We start from the raw sequence: 24,555 nt of genomic DNA, 5'->3' as shown, positions 1-24,555 counted from the left end.
GGATGCATATTTGAAATTTTTTTTTAGCTTATCTCCAACCCCCCTCAGCTTGAAATCCTGAGTCCGTCCCTGGTTGAACCAACCGAGGTTTCCTCATTTTTAAAAATAATATGATTCCTCTTTCTCTCCACTAGAGGTGTCAACGGATTGGGTTCAGTTGGATTCTTCATCAACCCATCACTAGACTTGGTTGGATCTCAAAAATCCACAATTGATATTAACTGTTGTTAACTTGTTATATGGGTTGTTAATTGACAAAGTGTGAGAATTTTGGAGGTTGGATAAGTCAAAAACTTCAGTCTTCTCATCAATGGTGGCATCATGGTGGCAATCTTTAGATCTTTGTTGAATTTGGCAAACTTTGAATGCCAAAGAGCAATATAGAGCAAAGAATGGTGGAGGCATCGTAAGGGTTCAAAATTGTTCAAATGGGTTTGTCAAACTAAACTTTTATTGCTTATACACATTTTTATGAAAAAAATTTATTACATATTGAATTTAGGGTCTTATTAGTTTTGAATGGATCTAGTTGCCCAACTTAGTCTACAACTTATTGAAGTTACAAGCTATGAGTGATGGAAACAAAAATGACATCAATAGTATATTTGTGTAAAATTAATAGTGCACCACTCATAACTTTCCATAAGAAAAAATTGTGAAAATAATTGTGTACAAAAGTTAATTATTTTTTATGATACATATTCTCATATTTTATTACTTATGCACAATAATTTTCTTATATTTCATCATTTCATATCCACATCAATATGCATTTCTAAAGCACAAATCCGTCCATTAATTTATATCATTATAAAAACAAAGTTTAAGCAAAAAAATTACCCTATCTAACTTTGATATATTTTAAATTCAACCATTTATTTTATTTATTATTTTTAGTTGTTTAACTTATATGTACTCTCTATTTAATTTTTCCATCTAGATTCATTCAATCTCATCATTAGTTTGAGTATTTTTAGTTTTCAAAATAATGTCATTTTAGTGAAGTTAACTACATGAATTGAACAAAAGGATTACATTATAAATGAGTTGAAATTACTTATCACAAAAAAAAAAAAAAAAAAAGAAACGAGTGGAAACTAAAGAATTAAATTAAGAAAAGAATTTTAAAAAATTTCGAAAACAAGTCAAAGTTAGAATGATGTAATTTTTAATTTAACAACAATTTTTTTTTTTCATAATTCTCTCTCTAACCAAAAAAAAAAAGTCATTGCCACTAAAAATTGCAATCCAAAAAAAGCATAGGAAAATTTAAAGAGTTTTCCAATTTCTCAAAATAAGAAACGACGTCACTTTGTCACTCCCCCTTTGACAAATATAAGTTCACAGTGACTGTGTCTGTCACAGTCCCGATCATCAAATTGGTTTCTTTCGGTTTCAGGGGAAAAACACAAAGCAAACTGAAAAACAGGCACCGAGAAACACACTGTCCAGAGACAAAATTCTTCCCTGTTTTTTTTGTTAGTCAGGAAAAAAAATCCATTTTTTTCAATAAAAGATTTTATTTGCATTTTATTCACTATTGTATTTCTCTCTAACAAAGCCCTCTTCTCTCTCTTGCAGATCTGTTCTTACTAATCAAAAGTCCCTCAGGTTCTCTCTAAGACTCTATATCTGTCTATCTGCGTGTCTGTGTGTGTAAATGAAATGAAATTTTTGATCTTTTTGGGTTTTTTGTGTATGTGAATGAAAGAATTTCTGGGTTATGGTTGTTGTGGCACTGTTTATTCAATTTAGTTGGGTAAAAGGGGTGGTGGGTTGGTTAATTTTTGTGGGTTTTGCATGAAATGTATGAAGGGTTTAGTTTGCTTTTTGTTTGACTTTATTTGCATTTGTGAGTAGTTGATGTAAAATCTTGGCAAATAGAGCATGGGAAAGTGCGTGTGATATTGCATTTAGGAGTGAAAACAGTGGCAATGAGTTTGCTGTGGATGAAATTAGAGAAGTTGTGATGCAAAGACTTGAGCTTTGGAGCTATATGAGGATTAGCAAAAGTGGGTTGATGAAGTTTGTGTATTTTATGGCTATTTGTGCTAAGTAGTAATAGGTGTTTGTTACTTATCACAAAAAAAGGGAAAAGGTAATAGGTGTTTGTTTTCGATGATGCTTAGTCATGCAAACGGAGTTATTGGATCGCTAATTTTAATGGGTTTTTCTTGAAATGGTGAAATAGGTTGATTCAGCATTTTGCTTAGTTAAATGCATGTGCATCTGTATGCTTGTATGTTGAACTACATTATCCCCCTATACCCTATAATAATGCAAAATATCAAGATGATCGGAGAATAATAAATACCACATCTGAAAAATGTTTAAAATTCAAGTTTTTCACATTAGTAGAAGTACTAAAATAGGACGTGTCAATTAAGTGTATGACTTTAGATTGGGTAGAATGGATGAAAAGAATACATATGGTCGACCCTAACTAATCTATCAAGGATCCATAGCTGACCCTAAAATTTTGGAACTAAGGATTTGTTTGTTGTTGTTCTTGTAAATATAGCATGTGAGTCTATAGATCAAAAAGTAAACAACAGCCGAATGATATGAAAATTGGTGTGCATGTGACGAAGGACATAAGCTTAATTGGGCTTTGATACCAATTTTGAGTTAGGATCTTTAAGGGGTTTGCACTAAATTAAATTTATGGATGAGATCTTGAAGGGTTCTTGAATAAGAATTGGTGTTTAAGGGTTAGGTAAAGAAAATATTGAATCTTGAATATGTTGATGGCTGTTAGGTGTCAAAACAGGGAATAGAACAAGAAATAATATAGATTAAAGTAAAACACTAGGCAATCATACATAGGTTTTCCTAAGCAATCACACTTAGAAGAAGACAATCACACCCTCAAAGCTTAAAATAAGCTTCTGGAATATTAATAATATCCATCTCACTATCAATTTTAATGACGACAATAGCCTTTTATATAGGCTATTGTTAAATCCTTTCCTAGAAGGACAAGTATTCTAAGTAACCTATTCCTAGAAAGACTTATTAACATGTAAACCAAATAGGAAAAGGACTTAGAATGTAAAGTAAGACTCATGGGCCTCTAGAACAAGAAGGTATTTGATATGAATGATACTGTGTCAGCAGTATCAAAATCTAATAAATGTGAGACATATCAGTAAAAAATAACTAACCCACTAACAATTTAATAATATGTGTTAGTGGGTAGTTATTTTTGTACACGTCTCTCGTTTATGGGATTTTGACATGGATGACGTTGTATTATTTGATACAAAATACTTTTTCCTCTAGAGCAGCCCATTCCAAAAAATCTGAAAATTTCGAAATTGCCCATATTCTAGTAAAACTATTAAGATTGAACCAAAAACTTTATAACCTAAAAAAAAAAAAACCTTAATACCAAGACTCGATAATAACTAAAGTAACCAATGATAAGTGTCAAGAAAGTCCCACATCAAAACTAGACCACAAATCTTGAATCTTTTGGTATTTAATCTTGTTTTTCTTTGAACTCTTTCTTGTACACATCAATGTGTCAAGAACATAAAGAACATGTAGTACAACTATGGGATTTTCAAAATATTACTTCAATAAAATGTTTTTAGATGGTGTAAAAGTAAGGAAGAATTATGCTAGGTGTAACGTGATTTGACCCTATCTATGTACATATACGCTTGTGCATACAGATGCTCATGTACAGATCTAGTCAAGAAGCACATTTTTTGGATGTTCATTATTCAATGTATATTGCTTTTGTGGTTAATATGCTTTGTTGCTATAATAGGTTTGAAAGGTCATACATAGTTCTTGGGCTGATTTTGGTGTTTGATGCAGAGCTCCCTGCAAGTAGTAATTGGTTTTGAGGTCTAATTTGCATTATCAAGGTTCTTGGTGCTGATTGTGATAATTAACGTGTATTGATATCCCAAATGCAAAGTGGTGTAAAATTCACTGTTATTAGTTATTAAATTCCTTATGGTTTGAGATCTATGAGATGATTGTATTTACTGGTGATGGGAACTTATGAGTTTTGAAGTTTTAAGTCTTCTTTTTCTTTAGTCATTTCACTGATTGAAATAAATCTTCAAGGAGCCATGTATTCACTGGTCTTTGGTAGGTAAACTTTTGTTCATTATTAGTGCTCAGTAATAAGAATATAATTCATATGAGTATATGATGGAGTGGCCAGACTACAAATGAAGGCCCATCATAAACAACTTTTAATCTGTCAACCTTATTGGCGTCATGATCTGAACATGAATGAGTCCTTAGTGGGAACTATTGCAAATTAAGGGAAAAAAGCATATTGTATATCTATTTGGTTACTTGGTTACGGTCAGAATGTAAATAGGTGATCAGAGCATAAAATCACTTTTCTCGTATCATTTTTTTTCCATTTAGGAAGAGATATACCATGGACGATAGCTGTGTTGTCTGTGCTGAGACACTTTTGTGGGTTGCATATGGATCATGTGGCCATCGGGAGGTCTGTTCCACCTGTGTCATTCGTCTCCGTTTCATCTGTGATGATCGTCGTTGCTGCCTTTGCAAGTCCGAATCAAATATCATCTTTGTCACTAAGGTTAGCATTTTTCATTAAGTTCTTTAACGTACATACATGATTGCTGTGCTTGGTTTTGGGAGAATTGGCAACTCTGATGAATAAGAAAGTTTTCTTCCAGACTTGTATGTTTCATCCTTGTTGGATCCAACCGAGATCTTTTGTTATATGGTAACTTCTCCTCAATTAATTCTGTTCGTCTATCTTCTGCGTGCAGACACTGCTAAGAAAGAGAAAAAGACCAATTTTCACACTACACTGAGTTGTAGCTGCAATTTTTGATGAGTTATTACATGATTTATTTTTTATATACTCATTGGTTGTAATGTTTGTTCATTACTTCCCTTTTTTCCAGGCTTTAGGAGATTATACAAGGATGATTAATGACTTTTCAGTTTTTCCAGCTGATCCAACAGAGGGTCAAGTTGGACAATATTGGTATCATGAAGGAACACAGGCGTATTTTGATGATATGGATCACTACAAGATGATAAAGGCCATGTGCAAACTATCATGCATTGTTTGTGATAAGAAAAATGAACAAAGGAATGAAGGGTCAAAGAGGAGAGCAGGGTTCAAGAACATTGAGCAGCTGAGAGGCCATTTGTTCCACCAACATAGGCTGTTCATGTGCAGTCTATGTTTGGAAGGTAGGAAGGTGAGATATGTTTGCATGAAATAAACATTGATGAATTATTATTATTATTTGTCAAACATGACATGGTAATATAATGAGTTGCATATAAAGTATTTACAATGTGGCTTCTGGATTTGGTTTATTTTAGTTGAATACTCACTGAATAACTGGTTTGTGAAAGGACACAAGGGGGTTGCTTGTAGAATTCCACATCTTAAATTTTTATGCAGATTTTTGAGTTCTAACCTTAGCACCCTCTTCTCTTTCCATCTTTTGGGTTTTGGTACCTTATAAATTTTCTGTAGAAAATTATTGTTACTATCTTGCTGAAATTCTTCTCTTTTTTTAGAAGCATGAACGTTGTACCTGACCTTGCACTACAATGTTACTGACTTCACTTTGAATTGTGTACCAGATATTTATCAGTGAGCAAAAGTTATATGAAAAGTCACAATTAAATCAGCATATAAAGACGGGGGATTCGGAGGTTGATGGCACTGAAAGTGAAAGAGGTGGATTTATGGGACATCCTATCTGTGAATTTTGCCAAAATCCACACTATGGAGATAACGAGCTGTACTTGCATATGTCCACTGAACATTATACTTGCCATATATGCCAAAGGTAAATGATGCTTTTGTTTATGAGAAGGTTGTAACTTCCTTGAAGTTTAAGCAAACATACAGACCATGGATCCAATTTACCTTGTTCATTGCAGGCGCCATCCAGGACAATATGAGTACTATAAGGATTATGATGACTTGGAGGCCAGTTGTTTTCTGTGTTCTTACATGTATGCATTTCAGTGAATAGTCATATTTGAAATTTATGTTGACATCAAGAGTATAATCTTGCAGATCCATTTTCGTCAAGACCATCATTTATGTGAGAATGAGGCCTGCATTGCCAAAAAATTTGTTGTTTTCACAAACGAATCTGAACTCAAGGTGACATCTTTGTCGGCCTAAATATGCTCTACATTCTCTTTTTGTTTTGAGTATGTTTCCGCTTGTTATTTTTTTTGTAGATTCTATTGTCTCACTTAAATCCAATATCTATAGAGGCATAATGCCATGGAGCATGGAGGGCACATGTCTCGCTGCAAGAGGAATGCCGCTCTTCAGGTTTGTATGCATTTTTTAAATTCCTTTTGTAGCCTTGTCTGTTATCTGCTGCAATCTTGACAATTTGTAGACCTGTTTGGTGTAAAAATGTTTCCACTTTCTGTTGTTAATCCTTCTTCTCTTGGGCATATGGGTGTCTCTACTGTTTCTTCTTATTTATGTCCAGATACGAACAAGCTTCCAGTACCGGCGAAATGAGCAAGATCGTCAAGGTAGAGGACGTGTCTCTCATTCGGATTTGTCAGACAATCGACTTTCTTTGGCCATTCAAGCTAGTCTTGAGACAGCCAATACAGAACATCATCATCATGCTTCATCAAGTGCCCAAGCAGTTTCCAATCACCAAGCAAGGGATACTGCATCAATCACAAATGCATTTGAATCATTAGCTACCAGAGAATCTGAGACACCTTCAAGACAAAGCCCTGCTTCAGCACAAAATACAACGGGAACACTGGAAGAATCATCCTTTCCTCCGCTACCTGTGGCTTCAAGGAGAAGTCGACAGAAATTTAGAAATCATTCAGAAGGGAACACTATGGCTGCTTGCCTTCGTCGCCGGAACAATGGAACTGTAACTGTTCTTCATTCTTCTCAAGCTTGGCCAGCAGCAAGTCATTTAACTAGCTCATCAACCAGTAGCTCATTATCTAATCTTCCTAGTTCTTCCCAGAGGAAGCCTGTGAAGGTTAATGAGTCTTCATCATCTAGTTATACAAGCCCTGCTCAGTCTAGACTAGCCACAGCTCATCTAGTTGCATCGTCTAATTTTGCTGGTTCACCAAGGATTTCAGGTAGCACCAATCAGGTTGGCCACTCTGTTTCAAATCCAAACCTTGTAGATAGACGGTCTTTTGATACTTCTCTCTCTAGTTTTCCTCCGGTTTCTTCCTCTCAAACTAATAAGGCGCCCTCAAGTAGCCACCCGCTGCCAAAGGTGGAAGATGTTCAAAATGCTAACAAGAATCTGGTGGGGAAAATTCGTGCTGCTTTAGAATTTGATGAGAACAAATTTGCTGCATTCAGAGAAATATCTACAGAGTATCGCCAGGGTGTAATTGATGCAGGGGAATATCTTGCCTATGTTTTTCAGTTTGGTCTGTCACATCTTGTTCTTGAGCTAGCTAGACTCTGTCCTGATCCTCGGAAGCAAAAAGAGCTTGTTGAGACTTACAATTTTAACATGACTGTTGGTTCATCTGAAAACATTTCAAGTAGCAATGGTGGTCGGTCCAAAAACAAAAAAAGTTCCAAAAAAGGTAAGGAGAAGTGTGAAGCAAATGCATTCCATAGTTCAAAGGATGCTTTGGCAGATAGTATCATGAGCAGTGTGAAGAGCTTCCAATCAAATTATAAGCCTTATGACGATGAGGTGGAGGTCTTATCAAAAGATGGGTATCGGTCTACCAAAGGCAAATTAAAAGCTTCTGTGGATGATGAACTGTCCAACTTAATTTCTACCCATCACTCAAGAATGGAGCCAAAATCCGAAAATGGTTCTCATTTAGCGGGTGGTGGATCAACAAAAAATGTGGAGACTGGGGGAGTAGGAAATAAGCCAAAGAAAAAAATTTCTAAGTTCCTTAGAAACCGTCTAGGTAATGATGCCGCAGAACTTTTAGATCTTGGTGATTCTGATCCTGGTCCTGGTCAGACTGAAGAAAAATCAGATGGAGGTAAGGAGCCGCCTGGAGGGTGGCCAGTTCATGGAGTTTGGCAAAATGGTGGAGGGCGGAGACTTGTGTCAATCACCCAGAGAGACCCCAGAAAGTGATGAATTTTCTGTTTAATCCAAATGGAGAAGTACTAGTTTTTAAGTATAGGAAAGCTGGCACCTTAGACACAAGAATGCTACTATTTTTATTTTTATTTTGAAATATCAATTGTACATTTGTTTCCAACTTGGTCTGTATATTTTGTGCACTGGCTGGATTTTTCTACTTGTTAATGGACTTGTGATGCCAGATTAGAAGAGGGAAATTGCCTTGAACAAGGGGGTGTCCCTTTGGTACAGTTTTTTGTTGAAAGCTTATTTGCTGACAGTTGGTTGAAAGTATAATTTCACCTAGAGAAGGTGATTCTTTAAAATCTGTACATAAGCTAAAAAGCTAAAAGAAGTTGGCCAACTTAAACGTGACTTGGGTCCTTTTTGTTACGGCATGCATAATTCATTGTTGATTAGAGTTAAAATCTCCTCAGAACTTGAGGCTTGTGTTTTTGTTTCTGGTTTTTTTTCATAAAAGAAGGTGCCCAATAAATTTCAGCACGTATCTGTATAGCTGCTTGTGATAGATGAAAATGTCATGGTTGTTCTTAAGCTGGGAATATATGGAACTAAGAAGACCTCTATATTTTCCTCAAATCACCTTTGTTGTAGCCATTGTGCCAAGAAAGTCAATGGTTATGATTACATTGTCAGTGTTGATCATTTTATCATCGGTAATAAGAGGTAATAGGCTTTTCTGACTTCAACTAATTAGCATGCTTTAATCACATGGAGTGGTTGATTTGAAAACCATTAAGCAAATGAAGATCTTCATTTTTAATTCATTCTGCCCCCAAGAAAATAATACACGTATTCAGATACAGAATTTGAGACTAGTCAGCCAAAAAGAGAGGTGATTTTGATGATAGTGCTAGAAAATCTTAAAGGAGGTGAAAACTGTGTCAGCTGAGACTACTGATGTGTAAGTATATGCTGATTTCGCAAGTGTAATGAATGCCAAACAGAATGAGATCACATGAATCTTTTAGTAAATAACAGTAAATTGATTGGTAGGATAGTATAGTTAATAAATAACTTTTACTACTTTAGTAAATTGCAATAGAAATTTTTGGCACTCCACTGCTGAAGTTGATTTGAGCAAAAGAACATTACCAATGTGGATGATGAGTTCAGCCACATGAAGATCGGAAAGCTCTTTTTTGATACAAAGAAGATTTGAAAGCTAGGTGTCATCTTTATGCATTTACATATATAATTTTATTCAAATATACAAACCAATATATAAGGCATGCAAGACGATCCAAATCTTGCATGAATTGGAATTTTTTGTAAGTCGATGTCACCCTGCTTTATCTAGTTTGGTCTTTAGAGAGAAGCAAATGGACTAAAAAGAATGTTTTAATAAGTAAAAGTGGATAGAGACACTGCATGCTTGTATAATCAAATACAATTAATTAAATAGCATCATTATTACATCATGCTTAAAGCTGCTTCAACTAGAAAATAAGCCATTCTCATTTCTTAATCAGAATTAGTACACCAACCAACCTACCAACCATATGGTATCTTCTTCTTCGTCTTATTATTATTATTGGGTAGATTAAAGAGGTTAGGTGACACAATTTTCACCATTTGTTAACAAAGTGGATTCCAGCACCTCATGAACATTTAGATTGCCTTTGATCTTATAAATAATTAAGATCTATAAATATATGTGTGTGTGTGTGTCCTTTATGATTTGATGCATTTTTCAATTAATTGTTACGCAAAGAAATCGTGAAACGTTTAGAAGCACAATGATTTTTTAATATACTAATCTTGGTGAATATAGCTTGCAAATGATGTTCAAAAACACTAGCATTTTCTTCGTTTGACATCACGAGTAATGATGGTGGCAAAGGAATAAATGACCAAATTTCCAAAGCATGAAAACGTGGGGAATTCAAAAGTAGTATATATTTTTATTTACTAAAAGAGTCAAATATGCTGAGATAAGGCAAAAAGAGAGAATGTAATAGCACATGTTATTCTATCGAATCTACCATAGTAAGAATCTTTTTTTTTTTGGGAGAAGAAAACCTTAGCAAAAAACTAATTATTGAGTTTCGATGCTTGTAAATATTGGTCTCATTCTATGGAAACTGTCTTATTTTAGTTTTCTTTTTTTAAAAGGTAAGGGAGTGTTGGGTCCTTCGATAAGGAGATGTCTCCTATGAAAGGTGTTAATCTCACATGAGACTCTTTGCCTATAATAGAGGGAGAGAAAAAAAAGTTAAAGAGTGAAAATAATTCTCTTCCTATACATCTTATCTATAGATGCATTGCTGTCCTTCCATTACAGTCAGAGAAGAAAAAGGGAGTTCGTTTATCAATTATTACGATATAAGTGCACAGACAATTGGACATAACTTTTGTCATAATTTGTTGAAGCGGTTGATTATAAGTAATAGACAATTATCACACAAAATTTCCTCCAATTAGTTTTAATCCATAACACGAAGTGACGTTTAAAAAATCAAATGGTTTTAAAGAATAAAGTACACAAAATTATAAATGATGTGTGTCTCATATTTAGCTCAAATTTTGAGGGAACTAGAAGGCTTTACCAATTTTTAAAATAAGAAATGGAAATAAACGAATTATACGATTATATACTACTTTTTTTTTTTCCTCTCTCTCTTTTAGATATGATAGAATTTTAATTGTCTACTTCATAATGATTATTCTTTATTATTATACCAAAACATTAAGTTTTTTGTGCAGACGAAATTTAAAATTTACTTTTTTTATATGAGAATGAGAATTTATCGTTTGTACTACTCACCAGTCACCACTCATATTTTGTTTGGTTGTCAAAATATGAATAGAGTTGGTAGTTCAATTTAATATAATTCAATAGGTACATGTTTCTCTTACTTTAGAAAGGAATTTTTACAACGGAATGAATAGAATATTCTTTAAAAATCTCTTTCAACCCATTCCTTTCTTCCCTAGTTCTAATATTCTACTTTCAATAGTTAGATTTTTTTTTTCTTTTTTTTGGCTAAACCAGCCATTTATGTTCACGTAATTCTAAAATCACAAATTATTCCACAATTTTTTTGTCACAACTCTAACATGGCAGATTGTGAGTAGTTAACTATCATTTACACATAGACCCACCATTTTATTTTACCAATCACACTCTACCTCATCACAATTATAACAAAAAATTGTGAAAAATTATGTGGTCCTAGACTTCCCTTTCTAACACCAACATGGAACATGCCGTCATTTTGTGGAAGAAGTGGAAAGTTGGTGAAAATTTCAAAAAAAGAGAGTCCCACTAGTCATTTTTGCGAAGTAATATATATATATATATATAGATCTGTGCCACTAATTAAATTCCAAAATGAGAATGGTGACCAACTCATCATCACCAAGATCCTCCAATAACAGAGGCAAAGTCTCTCTCTTTGTTCCCCTCTCCATATTTACCTACCTCTGTCCACTTACTTCTGGCCCCCCTCCCTCAGTAGTCACCAACAATTCACCAACCACGTTAGACTGCCACGTGTCTGTATCCAACATCTTTGGAGAACCTTTCCCCCCTCCCTCTTAAAGAATGGAGCTAAATAGCTAATATAACTCATAAACTCATTGGAGTCTAGCTCTTTATTTTCAGCTCAAAAGTGAGGCTGTAATACTACAATCTGCAATAGTCCCAAATCAGTAATGTTAACTAGGACATATCTTTTTCCAACTTGTTAAGTTTATAAGTTATAATTGGTATAAAATTAGTTTTACATACAATTACTATAAACATTATATTTATTATATATTAATTATAACATGATTTATTAACAATTGTAAAAAAAAAAAAAAATCATTAAGTTTAGAGTAAAATACTACTTTAGTCTCTAAACTTTACCAAAAGTTTGTTTTCACTCTTAAATTCTTAAAATTTTGTTTTTCATTCTTAAATTATTCAAAAGTTTGTTTTTCGTCCCTAAATTATTGAAAATGATTTACTTTCTATTCTTAAACTTTACCAAAAATTTGTTTTTTACTCTTTTGTCTCTAAATTATTGAAAAATAGTTTTTTTTTTCATCCATATTTTTGTCTTTGAACTATTAATTTTTTTATTATAAAGTTTAAGGATGAAAATAGAAATTATTAAAGATTAAGGATGAAAAAAAATCTTTTAGTAAAATTTAGAGACCAAAATAATATTTTACCCTTAAAATTATTAGACCTTTTCTTCACTAAATGTTAGAAGAAATCAAAAGGGATTGCTATTTTTGGTTTAATGATATGGGCCAAAAAGTTTTACAGCTAGCTCATGACAAGGGAAAGCTGATGGTTGGCCTTGCTGCATACACAAACATGTGGGGGGCATCCCTTCATGTCTATCCTAGTCATGCATGCATATATTACTTGTCTAAGATGGCAGAACTCTCTCTTTCACTGAGGATGAGTTTGGGATGAGCTTATTTGCTTTAACTTATTTAGTTTTTAGCCTTTTTTTTAGTACTATTTATGGGTCTCATTACTCTTTTTGGTACTATCTCATTGTATTATTCAACTAACTTTTAATATTTTTTTTTTACACTTTCAATAAAAAGTTTTCGATTTTAACTAAATAAACTGTATTCAAACAGATTCTGAGTACCCAGACATGTGAGCAGTAGCTGTCAAAGAAACATTCAACACTTCTAAAACCGGTGCAAACAATGTATTAAGGGCTGTCGGTACAGAGGATCCAAACATGATATCTGTACAATACTAAACCTAACATTCAAGGTTTTGTATTTTTTACCTTTCTTGCCTCTAGGGGTGTGTGTGTGTGTTTCCCCAGCATTCAAACACATGGGATTTCATGCTCCTATGTTTTTTAGTTTATGTCAATCAGCTTGACCCAAAAATTCAACCATGAAAAATAGACCGTAGAAATCTATGATGTGAGGTGGAAAAGAAAAGAGAAAAAGAAAAAAGAAAAAAAGAAAGTTTATGTGGTGCGGCCTTTTGCCTACATCCATGGGACAAGAGCTCAAATGGCTATAGTTTCTCATACAGTTTTCATGATAGTATACATTATAATGGAATTCATATTTATAATAGAAATTATACATATTATTCAACGATAATTTCTTTTGCAATCAATGTCTTTGATTTTTTCTTCACTTTCATCAAAGTAAATTATACTTTCCAACATAGACAAAAAATTAAGATGGGAAAAATGTACATTATCTTATTAAGTATTTAATTTCTAACAAAACTTTAGTAACGTTTTAATGATTCTTTCTCTCCCATTAGAAAAGAATGTAGGTTGAAGTTGTGTGTTTGAAATCCATTAAGAGTTGTGAATAATCAATAATAAATAGGGAGTTTTACCTAGGGCGGTAAATTAATGACTCAAGTCGTTCACAAACAACTTTGACTTGGCTCGATATAAAACTTATTTATATTTGTTTATCTATAAACAAGTCAATCTCGAGCCTTTGTATTAGGCTTGTTTACTAAATGAGTTGAGCCTAGGCAAAAAAAAGGTTTATAAATAGACTTGTGAATAAGAGGGTTCGATAAAAAACAAGCAAAGTCTATACTCATTGATGGGTTTGGTAATCAGCTTAATATAGACTTGAAAAATAACTCATAACTTATTAAAACTTTAATTAATTAGGAGTTATGATCACACATCCAAACCAAATGGATTTAATAATATGCTTAATATGAATTTGTTAGTGCAGTTTGTAATTAATATTGAACTTGAGCTCAACTTGATTAATAACTCAAGTCAAGCCAAGAGGAGTTTAAGTTTTTGGATTTTTTTTTTTTAATGGGAAAGAAGAATTTATTAAAACAAAATAGAGGAACTATAAAGAAGCAGGACTACTTGCCTCGACCTTGATAATAGACTCAAAATAGGGAGGACAACAACCTATATCAAAAGAACCAAATATATTATGTGACCATTTGGCCAGAGTGTGGGTTGCACCATTAGAAATCCTAAGAACCCATTTTACAAAAACTTCTATGAATTGGAAAAGTAGAAGAGACATTTTAGAGCAGATATTGTGAATTCTCTATAAGATTTCGAACTCTACCTTTGAAAGAGTCTCAACAACAACTTTAGAGTCGCTCTTATTAAAAATGAAATCAAAGACCAAGTTCTTGGACTTTGAGAAGAAATTTATAGAGTTAATTATAAGTTATGAAACTAGAGGGACCAAAATAACAGCCCTATAAAACTTAAAAAGGATTATAATGTATTTTAGTCAGAAAAAGAAAAAAGAAAAAAAAGAGTCAATTGAGCCAAGCCCCTCATCTAAGCTAAGCCATGAAAATGAAGCTAAGAATTACATCAAAGTGGGTGAACTCTACAAAAAAAATACCAACCGGCTCAGCCGGTGACCCACCGAACAGCGAAGACAAATCAAGAAAAAACCTATATCTATCGGTGGCTGTGTCACTCTCTCCCACCGACTCCAACCAATCCACACCGCCAATCCAACCCCATCCAACGGTCCATATCTCACTCCATATATACAAGTTTCCAAATCTGGACCCCACCACCGAAAAACTAGTTAGACAGAGTTGTCTTATGATGGGAACATTCTCATTTTGCTTCCCATGAGCTCTCCAACAATTTGGGGGTCATCATCACCATTCTCATTTTGCTTCCCATGAACATTCTTATTTATTTAATCGACTAATTTCAACAAAATATATTTATTCAGTTTTTTTTTTTTCCTTCCTGTTTATTTCATATGGTGTAACATGTAAATATTATTAGAAAGTAAAAGGCTCCAAGTACAAATCATATTATTTAACCCAAAAAAAAAAACAAGTTTACATATGTTAGTAAAAAAGTTAAGTTTTGGTAAAACTATAAAAGTAAACAAATTCCACACTTTTTTCTAGATGCATCTATATTTTCATTTAGGTTATTTTTAAACAAAATAAGTTCAATAAAATAGGCCAATCAAAACATAAAAAATTATAATAAAACGTATTTTATAAAAAAGCATTTCCTTTAAAATTGTTTTGACATACAAGAAAAATTAAATAAAATTATTATTTTCTTATATTTACAAACTACAACTCATTTGTTTGATAATAAAAGAAGTGACTCACTATTTTATCTCTTATCATATAGTTTTCCTTATATTATTTATCAAGAGAAAATTTAAAAAAAAAATTCGTACAAACTTTTCTTACCAACATAATTTGGGAAAAAAAAATTGTAGATTAAAGTTTACTTTACACCCTCTAAATTTTAGGTTGCTTCAAAATCAGTTATTAGATTTGTAAAATTTGTAATTTATACAGTTGATTATTATAACATTGTCAGTGCACTCATTCCATTATGCTCCATTGCATTTGTTGTTAATCCTATTAGAAAAGACTTTTTTTTTTTTCTATATTTTCTTTAGAATAGTGTCATTTTTTAGTGGATTAGCATTTACCGAATCTTGACAAAAGAAACATTTTGATATTCTTGTAATAATCCGTACTTTTTTTTTTCTTTTTTAAGAAATATATTCTTGTAATACTTAAAAGTGTTGAAACAATCCAAAATATAAAAAAGGGGATAAATACTAGTATATTAGCCTAATTTGTAACATTAACCATTGATGTGATTTGTTTTCAAAAAAAAAAAAAAAAATAATACTTTTGATGTTATTAGGACAAATGTTTTTTATTATTATTATAGAATTTCTATTTATAATGATTGTGTTATTTATTATCAGACTAAAACACTAATTAATTTTTGTGTAGGTAAAAATTGAACCCTAAATTTTTTATTTAATTATTAAATATTTTATCATTTGTGTTAATTGAAACCACGTTATTTAGACAAATTTGATAGGGAAGAAAAAGAGCTCATGTAACTTACAAAAGTGCCTATGCCATAGTAGCATTTGCCACCTAAAAAAAATATAAAATCAAGACCGTCCATTCTTTTTTATTTTTTGATAATCCCGCATATTATATCCAAAGTGGTCATTTTCAGTCGTATAGATAAAACCTTACTATCAGCCTATAAATACAGATCCAAAGTCTCAGTGTAAGAGGCACACAAGACAAGAGTCCTTTAAGAGACGGGGACACGGTTTGACACTCAAAGGTCAGGTTTTGCCTTAACCACACATCTGGGTTTAGCCCATGTGTTTGTGTTTGATAATTTCCCTTGTTAGTGCTTTGGTTTTTCTTGTTAGTGTAAGATTTAAGTTAGAGGGATTTGTTTTGTTACTTGTTGTATGATTTGGGTTGCTGGCAAGTTCTGTTTTTGTCTCTGTTTTTTGTTGGTTTCTGGGTAATAATGCTTGATATGTGTTTACTTGCTGGGATTTATGTTAGTAAAATCTTTGTTATGGGGCGGTTGCAAATGTTGCAGAACTCTTTGGAGCAGTGTAATACTAATATGTCTTTACTTATAGTTTGCGTAGAAATGATGAAAATTTCTTCATTGGGTTCAAAATTAGAGAAATTTGTGCTTTTGTTTGTGCTCTTATTTTTGTTCTTGGGTTATAATTACAAAAAATAAAAATAAATAAAATTGAGGCTTTTGAGTTTTGATACCTTATTTTGTTCTATGGAAATTTTAAAGAAAAAAAAGTTAGTGATTTTTTTACAGTTGAAGTTGTGTGAACAGTTTCTTGGGTTCAAAGTGACATTACTTTCATGGGGTTTCCTTGTTCTGTACTCAGCTTTAGCATACAGATTTGTTCTTACTATTTCACATGGAAGATTCTGTTTAACTCTTTGGGATTTGCTTGATTTGAAAGTATGGTTATATAGTGTCCCAGCTGGAACAACTTATCTAGTTTTTTGCCGAAAGTATACTAATAGTAGAAAAAAAAATGAGGTTTCAAAAAGATGTATATATAAAAAAGAAAAAAGCTGAAGTTGATGCCAAACAGAATCAGTCTTTATGCTTTCTAGATTTGTGTTAAGAGTGGCTTTTCTCAATCTCTGAATTGCAGGATCATATTCTTCTTCTAGTAAACTTTCATTTTAATGTAATTATTAGAGAATATTACTTGATACTTGTCTTGTTGGTGCTTCTTTACTTTTACACCATAATTGGTGTGTAGTGGAAGCTTGTTTGATGCTATTTTCTTTACTATTATTTGCCTTTAGAATATCTGCTTTTGGGAATCTGTTTAGGCACTGATCTCAGATGCTTTTTTCTTGCTCTGTCTAATGAATTGAGCGAGCATTTCAGTTGTAGGTATTTTTAGTAATAGATTGACCCTTACTTCTGTATTATATACCAATTTTCTGCTTGGCTTCTGCTCATCCCTATGCTGACATATCTGTGTGTTATATTGTCCTTTGCAGCTTTGGAATAATGGATACCTTCCTATTTACCTCCGAGTCTGTGAATGAGGGTCACCCAGATAAGCTTTGTGATCAGATTTCTGATGCAGTGCTTGATGCCTGCCTTGAACAAGACCCTGAGAGCAAGGTTGCCTGTGAGACATGCACCAAGACCAACATGGTTATGGTTTTTGGTGAGATTACCACCAAAGCCAATGTAAACTATGAGAAGATTGTACGCGACACATGCCGTACGATTGGATTTGTTTCTGATGATGTGGGACTTGATGCTGACAACTGCAAGGTTCTAGTTAACATTGAGCAACAAAGCCCTGATATTGCACAGGGTGTCCATGGCCATCTGACTAAGAGGCCTGAGGAGATTGGTGCCGGTGACCAGGGTCACATGTTTGGCTATGCTACAGATGAGACCCCTGAGTTTATGCCTCTGAGCCATGTTTTGGCTACCAAGCTTGGTGCACGGCTTACTGATGTTCGTAAAAATGGGACCTGCCCCTGGTTGAGACCTGATGGTAAAACTCAAGTCACCGTGGAATACTACAATGACAATGGTGCTATGGTTCCAGTACGTGTCCACACTGTCCTTATTTCCACTCAGCACGATGAAACTGTTACTAATGATGAGATTGCTGCTGATCTTAAAGAGCATGTTATCAAGCCTGTCATCCCTGAGAAGTACCTTGATGAGAAGACAATCTTCCATCTGAACCCATCAGGGCGCTTTGTCATTGGTGGACCTCATGGTGATGCAGGTCTCACTGGCCGCAAAATCATTATTGATACTTATGGTGGATGGGGAGCCCATGGCGGTGGTGCCTTCTCTGGAAAGGACCCTACCAAGGTTGACAGGAGTGGAGCATATGTTGTTAGGCAGGCTGCAAAGAGCATTGTTGCCAATGGGCTTGCTCGGAGGTGCATTGTGCAAGTCTCATATGCCATTGGTGTTCCTGAGCCATTATCTGTATTTGTTGACACATATGGCACTGGGAAGATTCCAGACAAGGAGATTCTCAAGATTGTTAAGGAGAGCTTTGATTTCAGGCCTGGAATGATTGCCATTAACCTAGATCTTAAGAGAGGTGGAAATGGCAGGTTCTTGAAGACAGCCGCTTATGGCCACTTTGGAAGAGATGACGCTGACTTCACATGGGAGGTAGTGAAGCCCCTCAAGTGGGAAAAGCCCCAAGAGTGAAGATAGTGCCAGTTGTTTGCAAATGATCAATATGATTGGTCTTTGCAACTGCTCTCCGATCTAAGGGTGCCTATTGTTTGCTTGCCATTGTGTTTCTTTTTCTTTTCATTTTTCCCCTTTCTGTGTAATGTTCTTCACTTCTTCTTATATGCCTTTGGCCATGTGAAAGAATATATATAAACTTGAGTCATAGCTGATGAAACTTGTAGATGTTGCTGCCTCCATATGGATGGACTTCACTAGATTACAACATGGAAGAAAGGGTCGGCTGCAGAGCAGCCTCAATTGATTCATGCAATCATTAATTCGTTTGTTGACATCGACATTCTGATTATTGATCCACTCTTAAGCGTGAATTTGAGAACAATGTGTCCAAAAACGTTAGGAAGTGGAATGGGACTCAGCACAGGCCCTTTGGAAACTTGGGCCACAAGGTTCTCCCACTTCAAGCATTAATGGAAGATATTGAAATTATAGTTATAGCCTCTAGGGGTTTGTAAATGTGTTCCTCTCATTATGACTTTCTAAATAGAGTTAAAACGAGCATTTCGCAATCAGGCCAAGTCAATAGACTTTGAATTTGAACCTTTAGGCTGTAGGGAACTAGGCCAATTGTCATGTTGCAAAGTCACGTCTTCTCACAATGCTCTTACAACCTATCATATTCTATCTTATAAGGGCAGTGTTTAATTAAACATTGTCTATTACCCACAATGTACACGCATTTTAGTTCAAAAAATGAATTGTGGGCAATAAGGTGTGTGAAGTGAACTAATAATTATTCATCTTATAATATTGAGTCATTTACCAGTTTGTATCTCTTCTTTTGTTGTAAAAAATACCCAATATTTTCTTATTTCGAAAACTAATTGTAGTTCAGATTAAATATTAAAAAGGTGTAATTTAGTAGTTCCGATCGAATCAAATCCAACCCATTTGGAACGGATCTTGGGTCAGATTGACATAGTCCATAATTTGGACAATACATAATTTTTCCCTCTATTCTATCCTGTAGTGTGACTTCCACCCTAATTGGACTGCCGTCCACATATAGGATCAACAACATCAATAACTTGCCACTACAGATCAACTAAATGTTGCTGGGCTGGCTATCGCTTGTTGTTGTGGGCAAGAGGCCCATCAAAATATAGAAGATTAAAATTACAAAAACGCTAATTATTGTTACACACGTTGAATATTTCAATTAAAATCTTGTTATTAAAACATGATTTTACAATTATAACTAAAATTATGTTTTGAAAACATGATGTTTAGCTGTGTCCTATATACACAGTATGTAACTATCATTACTATTACAAAAATATTGATGATGTCATTAATCACCTTAAGCAACTTAAGGTCATAATTGCATTAAATTTGCTAAATCAACCATATGCAAAAAAATTATTGGCATATTAACTTAGTTGAGATAATAGTATATATTATAAATTTACTACTAATTTCATATTCATGTTCAACAAGCCACCCAAATTCTCTTCTTAAAAAAGAAATAAAAAAGTCACATAAATTCCATATATTACAATCGCTGCAATTCGTCTAGTTATTGATGATAACAAAATAACGAAACTTCTTAATGGTTGATATTGCCTTCTAAAAAGTCACTAACAAATGCATCCAAGTGAGAATCAAATGATCCACCTTTAGCAGTCGCTTGATCACACATATTTTTGAGTTCTCTTGCTCTTTTCCTAGTTTCTTTTCCCTCACAACTTTCAAGATCCATAAACCTTTGTATGTGTTGTAATATATCTTCTGTTGCCACCAAAATTTCACTTCCAATCTCTGCTCTCTTTACCCTCCACCCAATCTTCCAGTCTTCCTCAATTTTCCTACTATTAGGAACTTGATCCAAAAATAAGGGAAAAGCAAGCATAGGAATGCCTGCATAAATAGTTTCTTGGACTGAATTCCATCCAGAATGGGAACAAAATCCACCTACAGAAGGATGGCACAACACTCTTAGTTGGTCACACCAAGGCACTACCAACCCTTTATCACCACCACAAGTTTCTTTCAGCCTAGAAGCCTCCCCACGAGCCACCCACAAGAACCGAACACCACTACTACAAAGCGCGACTGCGAATTCATCCATTTGAGTGCTTGAGAGCTCAAAGAAACTTCCAAATGAAACATACAAGACAGAGGCTGAAGGCTGGGAATCCAACCATTTTAGATATTCAATAGTCGATGTAGTTGTAAAGGAACTATGTTGATCAAGTTTTGGTTCCAAGTAACGGTTGGTAGGACCAATAGGGTACACAGGGAAAGGAAATGTTACTTTCAAAGAGTCAAATGTTTGAGCTTCAAGCTCATAGAAGGAATTAACAAGAAGATATTGTGCTTTGGACACCATTGAAAAGCAATTCAAGATTTGTTCCATTCCCTTTGGGTTGTTTTCATGAAATACGATTCGTAGGTCTTCTAAATCAGTTGAAGAAATCCCGGGTATGTTTTCCACATGATTGTCTTCGTCATCTATCACACCAAAGAAGGACAAAATAATATCTTATGAAACCGACTAATATGCACTAATTGCAAATCAATCTTTTGCACTTGAAATAGCTAGGTGGGCTTATTTGAAAATACAAAGTGAATAGTTAGCCAGGAAAATGATCCTCCACATTTGAAATGAACATATTTCATGGTTAGGATTAAATATTACAAATTTAAAATTTTATCCATTGCTTTACCATTTAAAACTCTGATGCGGCAAATATATTGTTTGATTTAAGAAATAAAATGTACACTGAAATGGATTCTCTCTTGTGATTTGAAACTAACATGCAAACCAATTAAATTTAATTTCTATGAGGTGTCCAACTAGTAAACATATACATATATTAAAATTATAGTAAGGAAGTGGAGATTTTTCAAGTAATACCAGGGACATGAATAAAAATCTTTTGTCCCATATTGAATAGTCCATTTTATATATGCTCTACTAATTATAATTTGTCACATGTTTATATAATAATAATAATAATAATAATAATAATCAAAGTTTAAAATGAAAAAAAGAAGGGACATATAGTAGGGTGCAAAGTGGAACGCTAAGAGTAAAACATATGATTTTATTCCTAAGGATGTCATTTTTCTAAAATGTTGACATGACTTATTGTGGTTAGAGTGACATTACTCTTACCTGAATTCATCATAGACACTACTTTTATTATGTTATATACCAATTATCGTCAAAGCCTACCCAATAGAATTTGACACCTAAAGCAATGATTTTAAGTGAATTCCTATCTATATTTAGATATAAATTAAATAACATCTATTTAAATTTAGATATCATAATTTTTTTTATGTAAAAATTAGGGTATGTTTGGTAACTGTTTTTTCTCCTTATTTTCTATTTCCAAAAACAATTTTCTATTTTTGAGACTAAAAAACTTGTTTGACAACCCAAAATGGATAGAAAACAAAAATTGTTTTCAAAACTCAATTTGTAAAGGAAACTAAAAACATGCAAAAGACTGTTTTTAGTTTCTAATTTTCAAAACTCAATAAAAACACGCATTTAATTTAATGAATCTATCTCATTTAATGAGTTAGCAATAGAGTTCAAATTTTAGTAACAACATATTTTAGTATTTTCTTTGTTTTTTCTTCAAAAAACTATTTTTTAATTTCAACTAACCAAACATTTTTTGATTTCAAAAATACAAGAATTTTTTTTTCTTTAAATTCTCAAAAACAAGTTTTTGAAAAAAAAAATTTGTTACCAAACATAACCTTACTCTTCTTGATTTTGAAATACAAAATTATTAATTAAATTTTTGCATCTCTCTTTTAATTTGATAACAACTAATACACTCTTCTTACTTTTTGGCATAAAAATTATTGATCATCTTTATGGTCAATAATAATTTGTCATACTTTTCTTACAACAATTTTTTTAATAAAATAGTTTAGGTTTTTAATTGGATTGACATTTTATTGATTCAATATTCGGGGTCTTATATATATATATATTCGGGGTCTTATATATATATATATATATATATATATATATATATATATATATATATATATATATATATATATATATATATATATATATATATATATATATATTCTCGTTAGTTAGAAAATGAGAAATTTGAACATTTGAACATCTTTGATAGAAACAACTTTATAAAAACAATTATTACACTACTCCAATTAGGTTTTTTTGTTAATTTTTAATTTATTTTAATAATGGAACCTATCACAACAAATTATGTCAGTAGCTATGAAAAAAGAATTGCAAAAATATTGTGGCCCAAGGAAAGAGTATATCATATGCTTGAAGGATTATCATTTTTAGAGAAAGTTTATAGACCCAACTTTTAACTTTTAAAAATTCAATAATTACAATGAGAGAAGGTCATTTGAATCGTGAAGGTTTTTGTTGAAAATATCAGATTGTGTTAACCAATTGAATCATAACATTCTTGGTTAAGACACAATTTTTGTACCATAATTTCTAGTGCAATCATGATATATGCAATTGTGAGTGAAAGAGTAAAAATGATGGGTCAATCAATATGATAGTAATGGTTCTTAAATCACAGTCACGTGTGTTATTAAATTGGGGCAAAAAATGTGAAAGATGAGATCTGTTATTTTTATTTCACTCAAACATGCATTATTACTAAAGGAAGTACCTATAAAGTGAAGCGGCAAATGATGATGCCGTGTGAAAACATAATAACGATGAAGCATGGAGAAAAAAAAAGCTGATATGCTCCAAAGCGAGGCGATTGGAATTTCCTTTCGAATCGCTAAGTCAAGTGGCCACTGCAGCTCAAAGTCAGCTATGATTCTATCCACCGGAGGGTCGAGTCGATCCAGGAGTTCTTCAACGGGAGCTTCCATTTTCGCCTTCACCACTTCGTTGAAGGGCCCAAAGTCACCCATTTTTTCACGCTCGACCACGTTAGGGATGGTAGCGAAGCGAATGGTGTTGTTACTGTTATCATTTGGCTTGCTGTGGTCGGAGCCACAGATGCAGCTGAGCCACTCTTCAGTGACAACGATGGTGATGAGAATTCCATGGCCTTGTTTTGAAGATAATGACTTGCAGACACCCATCATGGCGTTGATGTGGCCTTGGCATGGGAAAGGTATAGCCGCCACGTGTCGGATGGTGATTGATTCCATATATATATGTGAAGAGGATAAAAATGGGAGACGGGTCTTTCCGTTGAACTTGAAGGGACAGATAATATGTAGACGGACCGACACCGTAGACGATGCGAGTATGATGGTTCGATTTTGCTGAGTATCCGTCATATTATGAGTTAATTACGGATCCTAGGTTGCCAGTCATTTGATATGTTTAAATCGACTTTTGCTTTATTTCCACGCAAGCGTGTATACTTGGACTTCTTGCGACACACGTTTGAGAAGACTCCTATATGGAAAGGAACTTGAGAAGGAAGTTGTATCCTAAAAGAAAGGCAATTCTACCCAATATAAATACCCCAGAAACCCTAGATATCAAGGTACGTACAATATTCTTAACTCTGGCATCCTAGGGTTAAAGAAACAAGATTCTAACTTGACTTTCGGAGGGTTTTTGGCCGGCACCACACCGGTGCTCTCTTTTAGGTCCTTTATTTTCTTTTCGCAGGTATTGCTTTGGTTTGAGAAGTGCTCGCAACTCACTGGTGATTTTTTCGGCATCATCAATATGTATATATAGACACACTTAAACACACAAGGTACAGAGGGATGACTGAACTGATACAAAAAGAAAGAAGATGAACAGTGCAGTTATATTGATAGGGCTATTATCTTTCTAGTTTTGCTTCTCTGCCCTCAACATACCAAGCCTTTTATTGGCGATGGACTTCAGACTGTTATACAATCTAGCATGTATTAACAGTACACTCATGAATTATTTTATAGATATATGCTTAATTTGTAAAATATAAACTATGTTTCTTTAATCCCATTTGTGTCTTCCTTGATACCAGTATTCATGG

At 33.5% G+C, this 24,555-nt stretch overlaps 3 protein-coding genes across 7 annotated transcripts; 2 read left to right on the top strand and 1 right to left on the bottom strand.

Moving 5' to 3' along the window:
* The first annotated feature begins 1,359 nt into the window (after positions 1-1,359).
* LOC142628050 (uncharacterized) lies at positions 1,360-8,348 on the top strand. 5 transcript variants are annotated; one of them, XM_075801994.1, is made up of 9 exons: positions 1,360-1,479; positions 1,582-1,611; positions 4,393-4,573; positions 4,908-5,210; positions 5,605-5,813; positions 5,908-5,956; positions 6,047-6,136; positions 6,251-6,313; positions 6,480-8,326. In XM_075801994.1, the coding sequence occupies exons 3-9, from the start codon at positions 4,406-4,408 to the stop codon at positions 8,085-8,087; spliced, it is 2,490 nt and encodes an 829-aa protein (XP_075658109.1). In that variant the 5' UTR covers positions 1,360-1,479; positions 1,582-1,611; positions 4,393-4,405; the 3' UTR covers positions 8,088-8,326. The 5 variants fall into 5 exon arrangements, with proteins under 5 accessions (XP_075658109.1, XP_075658110.1, XP_075658111.1 ...); XM_075801995.1 differs by having other exon boundaries at positions 1,367-1,478; positions 1,582-4,573; positions 6,480-8,348; XM_075801996.1 differs by having other exon boundaries at positions 1,371-1,611; positions 4,397-4,573; positions 6,480-8,348.
* A 7,675-nt stretch (positions 8,349-16,023) lies between these two features.
* On the top strand, positions 16,024-18,749 carry LOC142629304 (S-adenosylmethionine synthase 3). Its single transcript, XM_075803264.1, has 2 exons — positions 16,024-16,150; positions 17,368-18,749. Exon 2 carries the CDS (start codon positions 17,378-17,380, stop codon positions 18,557-18,559), a length of 1,182 nt encoding a protein of 393 aa, XP_075659379.1. The 5' UTR covers positions 16,024-16,150; positions 17,368-17,377; the 3' UTR covers positions 18,560-18,749.
* Positions 18,750-20,065: 1,316 nt separating this feature from the next.
* Positions 20,066-23,860, bottom strand: LOC142627879 (UDP-glycosyltransferase 87A1-like). The gene is made up of 2 exons (XM_075801762.1): positions 23,233-23,860; positions 20,066-21,055 (listed from the first exon to the last, which is right to left on the bottom strand). Exons 1-2 carry the CDS (start codon positions 23,858-23,860, stop codon positions 20,151-20,153), a joined length of 1,533 nt encoding a protein of 510 aa, XP_075657877.1. The 3' UTR covers positions 20,066-20,150.
* Between the last annotated feature and the right edge of the window lie 695 nt (positions 23,861-24,555).

This window comes from Castanea sativa, chromosome 3 (genome assembly GCF_040712315.1).
Source record: "Castanea sativa cultivar Marrone di Chiusa Pesio chromosome 3, ASM4071231v1".
Lineage (NCBI taxonomy): Eukaryota > Viridiplantae > Streptophyta > Magnoliopsida > Fagales > Fagaceae > Castanea > Castanea sativa.
This window is presented reverse-complemented; position numbering and strand designations above follow the sequence as displayed.

Excerpts from the sequence above, each read along its gene's own strand:
- LOC142628050 (XM_075801995.1), top strand. The coding sequence starts at position 4,406 with ATGGACGATAGCTGTGTTGTCTGTGCTGAGACACTTTTGTGGGTTGCA. Across the intron at positions 5,211-5,604 it reads TATGTTTGGAAGGTAGGAAG|ATATTTATCAGTGAGCAAAA; the intron begins GTGAGATATGTT and ends ATTGTGTACCAG. Across the intron at positions 5,957-6,046 it reads AGGATTATGATGACTTGGAG|ATCCATTTTCGTCAAGACCA; the intron begins GCCAGTTGTTTT and ends ATAATCTTGCAG.
- LOC142629304 (XM_075803264.1), top strand. The coding sequence starts at position 17,378 with ATGGATACCTTCCTATTTACCTCCGAGTCTGTGAATGAGGGTCACCCA.
- LOC142627879 (XM_075801762.1), bottom strand. The coding sequence starts at position 23,860 with ATGACGGATACTCAGCAAAATCGAACCATCATACTCGCATCGTCTACG. Across the intron at positions 21,056-23,232 it reads TTTGCCGCTTCACTTTATAG|ATGACGAAGACAATCATGTG; the intron begins GTACTTCCTTTA and ends TTGGTGTGATAG.